Source organism: Nerophis lumbriciformis, linkage group LG14 (genome assembly GCF_033978685.3).
Source record: "Nerophis lumbriciformis linkage group LG14, RoL_Nlum_v2.1, whole genome shotgun sequence".
NCBI classification, from domain to species: domain Eukaryota; kingdom Metazoa; phylum Chordata; class Actinopteri; order Syngnathiformes; family Syngnathidae; genus Nerophis; species Nerophis lumbriciformis.
This window is the reverse complement of record NC_084561.2, coordinates 2865707-2878276: the sequence shown is the minus strand read 5'-3', so window position 1 is coordinate 2878276 and position 12570 is coordinate 2865707. Positions and strand designations below refer to the sequence as shown.

At 39.9% G+C, this 12570-nt stretch overlaps 1 protein-coding gene across 1 annotated transcript in view; it reads right to left on the bottom strand.

The window, feature by feature from the left end:
* Nucleotides 1-615: 615 nt before the first annotated feature.
* cope (COPI coat complex subunit epsilon) overlaps nt 616-12570 on the bottom strand; it is a 30935-nt gene continuing 18980 nt past the window's right edge. The window contains exons 8-10 of the mRNA XM_061976225.1: nt 8671-8739; nt 3695-3769; nt 616-889 (exon numbers count right to left, since the gene is read on the bottom strand). Coding sequence (XP_061832209.1) covers nt 830-889; nt 3695-3769; nt 8671-8739 — 204 coding nt within the window. The 3' untranslated portion in view covers nt 616-829. The remainder of the gene's footprint in view (nt 890-3694; nt 3770-8670; nt 8740-12570) is intronic.

Genomic DNA, 12570 nt, shown 5'->3' with positions numbered 1-12570 from the left:
ACAGCAATTTTTGAATAAAACGGAGAAAAAACTGCTCCTCTGAAGAAAAAAATGACAAAACTGCCTGTAACTCCCACTGGGAAGGTCAGAGAGACATGAAACAAAAACCTCTCCGTAGGTCTCACTTAGACCTACATTTCATAAATTGACAACCCCCAGCAAAAATCAACAGGAAGTTTGCTATTCCCCCTTCAAAACAAATTTTTTCTAAAAACCGGTCACCTTCCTTCAAAAACGATCTCCTCTGAGCGCGTTTGTCGTTTCGCCTTCAAACTAACACAGGAGAGAGATTGAACCCAACTGCTCCGGTTTTGATTTTATGACCCTTCAAAGACCCGCTGCGCTGATGCTGCTGCGCTGCTGTTTTTTTAAGATGGCTCCTTAAAAGCAGGAAGCACCAACGTGCCCACACAATGCAGACAAGGTAGGTACACTAGACAAAAGTCTTGGGACACTTCAGACTAAAAGTAGACAAAAGTATTGGGACACTTAGGACTATCACCGGACAAAAGTATTGGGACATTTAGGACTAGCACCTGCCAAATACGCGGGCCCGACCAATGCTGCTTGCAGCTTTAATTGGTCCATGTATCTAAATAAAAACACTTCTCAATATAATGTGGAGCTTTGATTCCCAATCTGTGGTACTAGCAGGTTTTTTATTAGTTGAAGAAGCTGTGATGCAGTGCCACTCCAACAATGTTACAGTAATACCTCGCTAACTGACGATTTTTGCTGAGATTGGGTACACCTGCACATTTTCATCTAACAAATGAAAGACATGATAGCAAAAGGTAAAAGATAGGATGTTTATCTGGCGAGGGGTCCGTTATGCGGTGGTGATGGCGGCGGGAGTGTACTGCATCGCTAGTCTGTCAAACTCATTCTCCTGCAAGAAAAACACACACACACAAAAAAAAAAAAGGATGAAGGAAATCCATCACAGCTGCGCACAGTGTGATGTTCTCTGCTTTATGTACATCTGCGCTCTTGTGCAACTCTGTGTGCGACAAAGGCGAGAGACCCATAGTCCCGTTTGGACGGACTCCAAAGACTGTGGTACTTCTATCAAAACAAGTCCGGCTCGCGATGCAAGAGCTGATAAACCCACAGAAATTGCAGCAGCCAAAATGGAATTGTGGCGCTAATGTGAGTCCCACCGGCACTCACTAATAACTAAAGTTCCTTGGGTGAATAATGTCAACTCACTACACCGGTATGTTTTAGTGCTTTCATGGCGAGTTTACTGACAGATATAAGTAAGAACTTTACACTATTTTATATTAGAAATGGCAACAGCGGAGGATGAATGTCTCATAACAAGAAGATACTTATCGACTATGGCACGGCACAGACTACAAAGGCGGACTCGCGCAAATTTTCAGGACTTATGCAGATCCCAAAAACAGATCAGCAGGTACCAGAAGGTAAGAAAAGTTGCTTTTGTATAATATTGCGAAACAAAACGCCAGATAATATGTCTTACCTTATACACACACCATATATACATACATATATATATACACATACATGTACAGTGGGGCAAAAAAGTATTTAGTCAGCCACCAATTGTGCAAGTTCTCCCACTTAAAATGATGACAGAGGTCTGTAATTTTCATCATAGGTACACTTCAACTGTGAGAGACAGAATGTGAAAAAAAATCCAGGAATTCACATTGTAGGATTTTTAAAGAATTTATTTGTAAATTATGGTGGAAAATAAGTATTTGGTCAATAACAAAAATTCAACTCAATACTTTGTTATTGCCAACAAAGGTTATATTACAGAGGTCAAACGATTACTATAAGTCTTTACCAGGTTTGCACACACAGTAGCTGGTATTTTGGCCCATTCCTCCATGCAGATCTTCTCGAGAGCAGTGATGTTTTGGGGCTGTCGCCGAGCAACACGGACTTTCAACTCCCTCCACAGATTTTCTATGGGGTTGAGGTCTGGAGACTGGCTAGGCCACTCCAGGACTTTCAAATGCTTCTTACGGAGCCACTCCTTCGTTGCCCGGGCGGTGTGTTTGGGATCATTGTCATGCTGGAAGACCCAGCCACGTTTCATCTTCAAAGCTCTCACTGATGGAAGGAGGTTTTGGCTCAAAATCTCACGATACATGGCCCCATTCATTCTTTCCTTAACACGGATCAGTCGGCCTGTCCCCTTAGCAGAAAAACAGCCCCAAAGCATGACGTTTCCACCCCCATGCTTCACAGTAGGTATGGTGTTCTTGGGATGCAACTCAGTATTCTTCTTCCTCCAAACACGACGAGTTGAGTTTATACCAAAAAGTTCTATTTTGGTTTCATCTGACCACATGACATTCTCCCAATCCTCTGCTGTATCATCCATGTGCTCTCTGGCAAACTTCAGACGGGCCTGGACATGCACTGGCTTAAGCAGGGGGACACGTCTGGCACTGCAGGATTTGATTCCCTGTCGGCGTAGTGTGTTACTGATGGTAACCTTTGCTACTTTGGTCCCAGCTCTCTGCAGGTCATTCACCAGGTCCCCCCGTGTGGTTCTGGGATTTTTGCTCACCGTTCTCATGATCATTTTGAACCCACGGGATGAGATCTTGCGTGGAGCCCCAGATCAAGGGAGATTATCAGTGGTCTTGTATGTCTTCCATTTTCTGATAATTGCTCCCACAGTTGATTTTTTCACACCAAGCTGCTTGCCTATTGTGGATTCACTCTTCACAGTCTGGTGCAGGTCTACAATTCTTTTCCTAGTGTCCTTTGACAGCTCTTTGGTCTTGGCCATAGTGGAGTTTGGAGTCTGACTGTTTGAGGCTGTGGACAGGTGTCTTTTATACAGATAACCAGTTCAAACAGGTACCATTAATACAGGTAACAAGTGGAGGACAGAAGAGCTTCTTAAAGAAGAAGTTACAGGTCTGTGAGAGCCAGAGATCTTCCTTGTTTGAAGTGACCAAATACTTATTTTCCACCATAATTTACAATTAAATTCTTTAAAATTCCTACAATGTGAATTCCTGGATTTTTTTTCACATTCTGTCTCTCACAGTTGAAGTGTACATATGACGAAAATTACAGACCTCTGTCATCATTTTAAGTGGGAGAACTTGCACAATCGGTGGCTGACTAAATACTTTTTTGCCCCACTGTATATCTATTATATAGCTATACATATATAGCTATATAATATTTTTGTGATTTTTTTTTTTTTTTTTTCCAATTTGAAATACCTTTTCAGGTTCATTACTCCAAACGATAGTAGTTCAAGCATACACACACCAGGTATGTTTTTCTTAGAATTATTTGTATGTTTCTTTCTATATTATTCAAATGCTACACATTTTTTTTGTGAGGGGAAAATTCTAACTGACGTCGCTACCAAAGCATGTAAATAGGGCACTGCCTTATTGTTTGCAATAAAAACAGGACAGAATAAATCAATTCGAGCCAATATTTCAGAATAATTCCCACCAATAGAGTACTATTTGTGTCAATTAAATTATTTTGATCTACAAGGTATTGTACAACTGATTCTAGTGATTGTTTCCTTGAATTAAAAAAAAACAAAGTTTAAAATAAAAACTCCAAAAGACTGTGGTACTTCTATCAAAACAAGTCCGGCTCGCGATGCAAACCCACAGAAATTGCAGCAACCAAAATGGAATTGTGGCGCTAATGTGGACGTAATGAGACACAAACGGGTTACCTTGGCAAAATAGTCTTTGAGGAACGGATGGGACTTGTGTGCGTCTTTCAGCTGGGAGAGGTATCTGTTGGTCACCTGTGGACACAATTTTAATCATTCACAAATAGCTCAGAGACACAATAACCAGCACCGCATGTTAAGTACCGTACTTTACGGACCATACGGCGCACTCACGATGAGGTTTAGGCGCACCGGATTATAGGCCCCATTAAAGGGGTCATATTTATTTTTATTTTTTTCTAAATGTAAAAAACTTCCTTGTGGTCTACATAACATGTAATGATGCTCAAAATGTTGCATAGATGATGTTTTACACATCATCTTTAAGTCGCTTTCTGACAGTCGCATACCTGCCAACTTTTGAAATCAGAAAAACCTAGTAGCCAGGGTCCAGGGGTCGCAGGCCCCGGTAGGTCCAGGACAAAGTCCTGGTGGGGGGTTCAGGGGGGGCCGACGCAAAATGATTATTAGCATTCAGACAGGTTAAAATGTTGCTAAAACCATCACTTTTCTATCAGTCACAGTGACTTTTCAAAACAAAAATATTACAGCAAAAATCATATGGGTTGATTGACATGTTTATTCTGTAAGCTAACTTCAATAGTTTGACATTATTTTGACAGTTAATGCCAGTTATCCTGTCAACCTTTCACAAGACTTCAATTTGTTAATTGAAAGTATAAACAGTATAAACACTTTTTACAGTAAATGAATGGTAAAACAGTACTAAACAATTCCATTAAAAAAAAAATTGGTGTCATTATTAACTTTCTGTCCAAGCTTGTATAATCTACTGCCTTGTTCAATTGTAAAAAATATTCTGTGCCTAAAATTCACATTTCTATCACAATTATCATACTGTAAACATGGTAAGCTAACTTCATTAAAATTAATAGTCCTGTCAATAGCATGGAATTACAATTCAAATGTCGTTTTTTTGTAAGCCTTTCAAAAGAATTCAAAATATGAAAAATGAATGAAAATTAATTTAAGCCATCAGACACTTGAAAAGTGGCACATCACATCTCTAATGTAATCATTTGAACTTTTCAACAGAAATAGCACTGCAAAAATATTAAGGACATACTTCTGTATTTTGGTAGTTATGCTGTCAACATTTAACAAGATTTCTTCAACTTGGACTTGAAAGCATAAATAGTATAAACACTTTTAACAGTATAACAGTACTAAACAATTCCAATAGATAACATTGGTGTCATTACCTTTTTGTGGCTAAAATCCAAATTTATTCTATCAGATTGATCATACTGCAAAAATGATATGGTAACTTTATGATAAGTTTACTTGAAGTGGCATAAAACACTGAAAGTGATTGTTCCTATAACCCCTTTGTTTTAAATGTTGTATGCCACTTCAAGTTGTCAAAGACGTGCTGTGAAATACAGCCGACAGGATTGCGCACCAAACACGAAGCAAGGCCAAAGTGCATGCATGGTGCAGGAGAACAAAGGACTTCTTTCATTTAAGGTTTGTGATAAACCATCAAACTCATTCGTTAAAAGGACCCTATAGTAATATAAAGTGAGTTTTTCTGGACATTATCATGCAAGAAAAGTTTATTTTTGGGACCGCGATCACCGCGTAATGATTTTTAAAGGTTGCATTACAAACATTTAACTGTCCCATGTGATCAGCCAGTGCGATTGGAAGTCCATGCTCAATTATTGCCTCCGTAAATAAAACTTCGGCATTTATCACATCCAAAGAATCTGTTTGGGCGACGAAAAACGTTGAAAGTTTTCCACTTGTATCGCTAGCAACGGCATTAGACTTTGTTTTTTTGTCCCAACGTGGTCTTTTACATCGCTAATTCCTCCGTGTCTGATCGAACAATCTTGTCTGCACAAGGTGCAATTCGCGTAGTTTTCACCCTTTTTGGAACGGATAATTATTCCCGGATAGGCTTTTGAATATTCTTCACGGAATGACTGCAGTTTTCTTTTCGGTTTAAGACTCGTTTGCGATTTTTCTCCGGCTGATTCCATGATCGTTCGCTCGTTTGGAAACAATGGGCAACAGGTGCCTCGTGCTTGGCAGCGGTGCTATAAATAGCCTCGCGCATGGCATTCGGAATGGCACGATAGGAAGTTACGGGAAGCAGTGTCGATTGTCATTGTTGTGACGCGATTTCGTGAATAAAACTTAAAAAAAAAAAAAAATGTAATTAATGAAAAACCGTATTTTTTATCACTGCAACCGTAACCCGGAATAGGTTGATGAAAACCGTACTAATTACGGAAAAACCGGAGTAGTTGGCAGGTATGTTGTTGTAGCGGTGTAGCGTGCAAGGACGGGAGTGGAAGAAGTGTCAAAAAGATGGAGCTAACTGTTTTAATGACATTCAGACTTTACTTCAATCAATAACGGAGCAGCATCTCCTCATCCGTGGCTCACTAGTGCAACAACAACGCCCGAAATGTGTCCCGTGAAAAACCGTCCCACCGGCACTCTCTAATAACTAAAGTTCCTTGGGTGAATAATGTCAACTCACTACACCGGTATGTTTTAGTGCTTTCATGGTGGGTTTACTGACAGATATAAGTAAGAACTTTACACTATTTTATATTAGAAATGGCAACAGCGGAGGATGAATGTCTCATAACAAGAAGATACTTATCGACTATGGCGCGGCACAGACTACAAAGGCGGACTCGCGCAAATTTTCAGGACTTATGCAGATCCCAAAAACAGATCAGCAGGTACCAGAAGGTAAGAAAAGTTGCTTATGTATAATATTGTGAAACAAAACGCCAGATAATATGTCTTACCTTATGCACTCTCTAATAACTAAAGTTACTTGGGTGAATAAAGTCAACTCACTACACCGGTATGTTTTAGTGCTTTCATGGCGAGTTTACTGACAGATATAAGTAAGAACTTTACACTATTTTATATTAGAAATGGCAACAGCGGAGGATGAATGTCTCATAACAAGAAGATACTTATCGACTATGGCGCGGCACAGACTACAAAGGCGGACTCGTGCAAATTTTCAGGACTTATGCAGATCCCAAAAACAGATCAGCAGGTACCAGAAGGTAAGAAAAGTTGCTTTTGTATAATATTGCGAAACAAAACGCCAGATAATATGTCTTACCTTATGCACTCTCTAATAACTAAAGTTACTTGGGTGAATAATGTCAACTCACTACACCGGTATGTTTTAGTGCTTTCATGGTGAGTTTACTGACAGATATAAGTAAGAACTTTACACTATTTTATATTAGAAATGGCAACAGCGGAGGATGAATGTCTCATAACAAGACGATACTTATCGACTATGGCGCGGCACAGACTACAAAGGCGGACTTGCGCAAATTTTCAGGACTTATGCAGATCCCAAAAACAGATCAGCAGGTACCAGAAGGTAAGAAAAGTTGCTTTTGTATAATATTGCGAAACAAAACGCCAGATAATATGTCTTACCTTATGCACTCTCTAATAACTAAAGTTACTTGGGTGAATAATGTCAACTCACTACACCGGTATGTTTTAGTGCTTTCATGGCGAGTTTACTGACAGATATAAGTAAGAACTTTACACTATTTTATATTAGAAATGGCAACAGCGGAGGATGAATGTCTCATAACAAGACGATACTTATCGACTATGGCGCGGCACAGACTACAAAGGCGGACTCGCGCAAATTTTCAGGACTTATGCAGATCCCAAAAACAGATCAGCAGGTACCAGAAGGTAAGAAAAGTTGCTTTTGTATAATATTGCGAAACAAAACGCCAGATAATATGTCTTACCTTATGCACTCTCTAATAACTAAAGTTACTTGGGTGAATAATGTCAACTCACTACACCGGTATGTTTTAGTGCTTTCATGGCGAGTTTACTGACAGATATAAGTAAGAACTTTACACTATTTTATATTAGAAATGGCAAGGATGAATGTCTCATAACAAGATACTTATCGACTATGGCGCGGCACAGACTACAAAGGCGGACTCGCGCAAATTTTCAGGACTTATGCAGATCCCAAAAACAGATCAGCAGGTACCAGAAGGTAAGAAAAGTTGCTTTTGTATAATATTGCAAAACAAAACGCCAGATAATATGTCTTACCTTATACACACACCATAATAATGCTTCTATGTTGAAGCACAGTACAATCCATCAAGCGGTGTGGCTTCATAGCTTACCAAAGTCCTACTAATACATTTTGATAGATTTATGAGCGCCGTGTGTAATGCTCTATATTTTCAATGGAACATATAAAATGTTTGTGTTGTTTACTTGAGTTATATTGCAGGCTACACATATCTCTTATGTATGACTGCCATCTACTTGTCACACTAATCCTTTCACCACGTACCAAATAAAATAGCTTAAAAGGTCAGTAAGCACAACCAAATGATTCCGTACATTTGGCGCACCGGGTTATAAGGCGCACTGTCGAGTTTTGAGAAAATGAAAGACTTTTAAGTGCGTCTGATAGTCTGAAAAATACGGTATAGTGGTTGTAGTATGCAGGGGAGTAAAAGGAGTAGTTTGTACTACGTTTATTTCTGAGCTTAATGAGAGCCAACTACACCTAGAATGATACACAAACATCTCCTGTTGATGAAAAGTAATTGTGCAAGCGTAGCTAATGAACGTGTTGCACGTAGCGTCCTTGCGAAAGACTTAATCAGCAGTTATCTCGCTGTAGCGATGGCCTCTGGATCGATGGTCAGCACTCTGCTGCGCTACTATCGCCTCTTTATCTCGATCCACAAGCGCTCCGGTTGGCGGTTGCGCGAGGCACGCAGCACTAAACCGGCAAATGTGCTGGCGTGGCGACTTTTTGCGACCGACGGCAGTCAAGAGCGGCTGGATGTGAAACGACGCTGATTGCGCGGCGGGTCTTCGGAGCAGTTCAGATTGCAAAGGACAAAAAAAACCAAAAAAAACACGTGGTCGTAAAAAGCAGTGCCTGGCTCACAGCTTAATGTCCAAAGTCTAACCTCGGGGGCTTTTCCGAGGTGCTGAGTCAGCACTACCAGGTTGATCAGCGTCTCAGGATGGCTGCTGTCCTGTAAAGAGATTACCAAAGACGGAAAAAAACCAGAATGTTAGGTTCTTACACTGTACAAGTTGAATCATTTCTCTGCATCAGTCGATTAAGGCGTCATAAACCCACAGTCGTTTTATTATAGCAGAGTTTCTACACCAGTCACTTGGGTCTAATTACCCTCATCTCTGGTTTTCACAGTGAAAGTAACCTGACCTGAGATGTCAACCACACGTGAGCATCATCAACGGACTAAGGGTGTACATTAGTCAGTGCCTCGTCCATCGGAATAAACAGAGGACGAGATCTTTGGCGCCCTCTGCTGATCAAAACCCAGTAGGTCTAATTCCATATTTCCATTTATACAAAACCGTCGTCCCTCGTTTATCGCGGCCAAATGGTTCCAGGCTTGACCGTGGTAAACAAATCCACCGAAAGTAGGATTAATCAATATAATAAAGATCATAGTTAGAGCATTAAAACTGTTCAAGTACCGTATTTTCCGCACTATAAGGCGCACCTAAAAACCACAAATTTTCTCAAAAGCTGACAGTGCGCCTTATAACCCGGTGCGCTTTATATATGGATTAATATTAAGATTCATTTTCATAAAGTTTCGGTCTCGCAACTACGGTAAACAGCCGCCATCTTTTTTCCCCGTAGAAGAGGAAGTGCTTCTTCTTCTACGCAAGCAACCGCCAAGGTAAGCACCCGCCCCCATAGAACAGGAAGCGCTTCTTCTTCTACTGTAAGCAACCACCCGCCCGCGTAGAAGAAGAAGAAGCGCGCGGATATCACGTTTCATTTCCTTTGTGTGTTTACATCTGTAAAGACCACAAAATGGCTCCTACTAAGCGACAGGGATCCGGTTCATGAAAAGACGCAATCTCTCCATCCGCACACGGATTACTATTTCACAGCAACTGCCTAAAGACTTTCAAGAAAAGCTGGCTACTTTCCGTGCATATTGTAAAAACAAGATAGCTGAAAAAAAGATCCGGCCAGAGAACATTATCAACATGGACGAGGTTCCACTGACTTTTGATATTCCTGTGAACCGCACTGTGGATACAACGGGAGCACGTACGGTGAATATTCGCACCACAGGGAATGAGAAGTCATCCTTCACTGTGGTTCTAGCTTGCCATGCTAATGGCCAGAAACTTCCACCCATGGTGATATTCAAAAGGAAGACCTTGCCAAAAGAGACCTTTCCAGCCGGCGTCATCATAAAAGCTAACTCGAAGGGATGGATGAAGAAAAGATGAGCGAGTGGTTAAGGTAAGTTTACGCGAAGAGGCCGGGTGGCTTTTTTCACGCAGCTCCGTCCATGTTGATATACGACTCCGTGCGCGCCCACATCACGCTGGTTTTTAATATATTATTAAAGTTTGACTGACCTATCTGACTGTTTTTTTGACATTCCTTTAGCGCAGTTAGATGCGGCTTATAACACGGGGCGGCTTATAGGTGGACAAAGTTTTGAAATATGCCGTTCATTGAAGGCGCGGCTTATAACCCAGGGCGCCTTATGGTGCGGAAAATACGGTATACAAAACCGTCGTCCCTCGTTTATCGCGGCCAAATGGTTCCAGGCTTGACCGTGGTAAACAAATCCACCGAAAGTAGGATTAATCAATATAATAAAGATCATAGTTAGAGCATTAAAACTGTTCAAGTACTTCTAAATGTTTTGTAACATTATTAAACCTGAAGTAACAGCCATATAGTCACATTTACACTGGTTTGACTTAACATAGTAGCCTTGAGTGTTTTATACTGCGGATTACATTACTCACTGGTAGCCAGTAGGACATACTTGCCAACCCTCCCGGATTTTCCGGGAGACTACCGAAATTCAGCGCCTCTTCCGAAAACCTCCCGGGACAAATTTTCTCCCGAAAATCTCCCGAAATTCAGGCGGACTCAGGTCCGCTAACCCACAATATAACCAGCATACCTTCCCAATCACGTTATAACTGTAGAATGATGGAGGGCGAGTTCTTGGTTTCTTATGTGGGTTTATTGTTAGGCAGTTTCATTAACGTCCTCCCAGCGCGGCAACAACACACAACAAGAGCAGTCACGTTTTTGTATACCGTAAAGCAGTTCCTCTGCCGTAAACAGCAATGTTGTGACACTCTTAAACAGGACAATACTGCCATCTAGTGCATTTGATGAAAGCACTTTTGTGCGTGCCACACATCAATGCATCATCAGAGAGGGTCTGTTCAGCATGGTTAGAAAAATAGTGACAGAGAATAGAACAAGGATGGACAATTCAACCCTTAACTCAACAATGAGTAGATGAGTGTTATGTGTGTGTATATGTGTAAATAAATGAACACTGAAATTCAAGTATTTATTTTATATATATATATATATATATATATATATATATATATATATATAATAAAATATATATATATGTATATATATATATATATAATAAAATAAATATATATATATATACGTATATATATATATATATATATATATAGCTAGAATTCACTGAACGTCAAGTATTTGTTTTATATATATATATATATATATATATATATATATATATATATATATATATATGAAATACTTGGTGAATTCTACCTGTAAATATACTCCTCCCCTTTTAGCCACGCCCCCAACCACTGGGAACTGATTTTTAATGGTTTTAACACTTCTGAAATTGTGAAAATGTTCCCCTTTAAAGGCACTGCCTTTAGCGTCCTCTCTCACCTGAAAAGGAGACTATTATATATGTCTCCGTTATCCATAGGTTTATCTATAACCCATAAAGTAGGCAGGCACGAAGCTATTTCTCAGCGTGTGTTTATTCCAGCCGGCACGTTAATACACTGACACACAACATCCGGATTCCCATCATGCATTGTTTCAAAACTACGGCAAGTAGTAATGTCCAAAAACATAACAGAGACGAAGCAGAAGAACGAAGAAGAGACATGGCGACGACGAGTAAGAAGAAAAGGTACGCTTGCAAGTTCCAAAATGATTGGAAAAAATAATTTCAGTTCATCCAGGACAGCTCGAAGGGGAAGGGGTATGCTGCCTGCACATTTTGTAGATCAGACTTCTCCATTGAACACGGTGGCCTAACGGACATACTCATTTATGAACGGATTATTTATTTATTTATATATATATATATATATATATATATATATATATATATATATATATATATATATAAGTCCACACCTCTCCTGAATTCGGAGGTCTCAAGGTTGGCAAGTATGATTACAGTTAATACTGCTGTATTTATAACTCCCACTTTAATGAGTTTTAAATCACGCCTTAAAACATATTTTTACTCTTTGGCTTTTAAACTAGCATATATGTAGAGTTGTGTGATTTTAGTCTATTTTTTTCCTTTAATTTATTTTATGTATCTTTTTTTTATAGTTAAATATTTTCTATTACTGACTCTCCTTGTACGTATGTCTTAACTCCTGTGCAGCACTTTGTGAAACATTTATTGTCTTTTGAAATGTTCTATATTAATATAGTAAATTGGATTGGATATTTCAGAAAGTGGTATATATTTGAGACAATACCCCAATACCGGTATCTTTTGATGTGCCTTTGTTTCGTCCGTTTGGTCTTCTCTGCGCCTGACGGGTGAAGCACAGGGCATTCTCTTTGGCTCAACCCCGCCCCGAAGGCATCTCTAACGCACAACGACAGACTTTTCAATATTCGCAGCTCATACTCCTACACCCGAGTCAATTAGTGTTTCCTAATAGGTACCACACTTAAAATCTCACACTGTCCATGTTGCATACCTGCCAACTTTTGAAATCAGAAAAACCTAGTAGCCAGGGTCCAGGGGCCGCAGGCC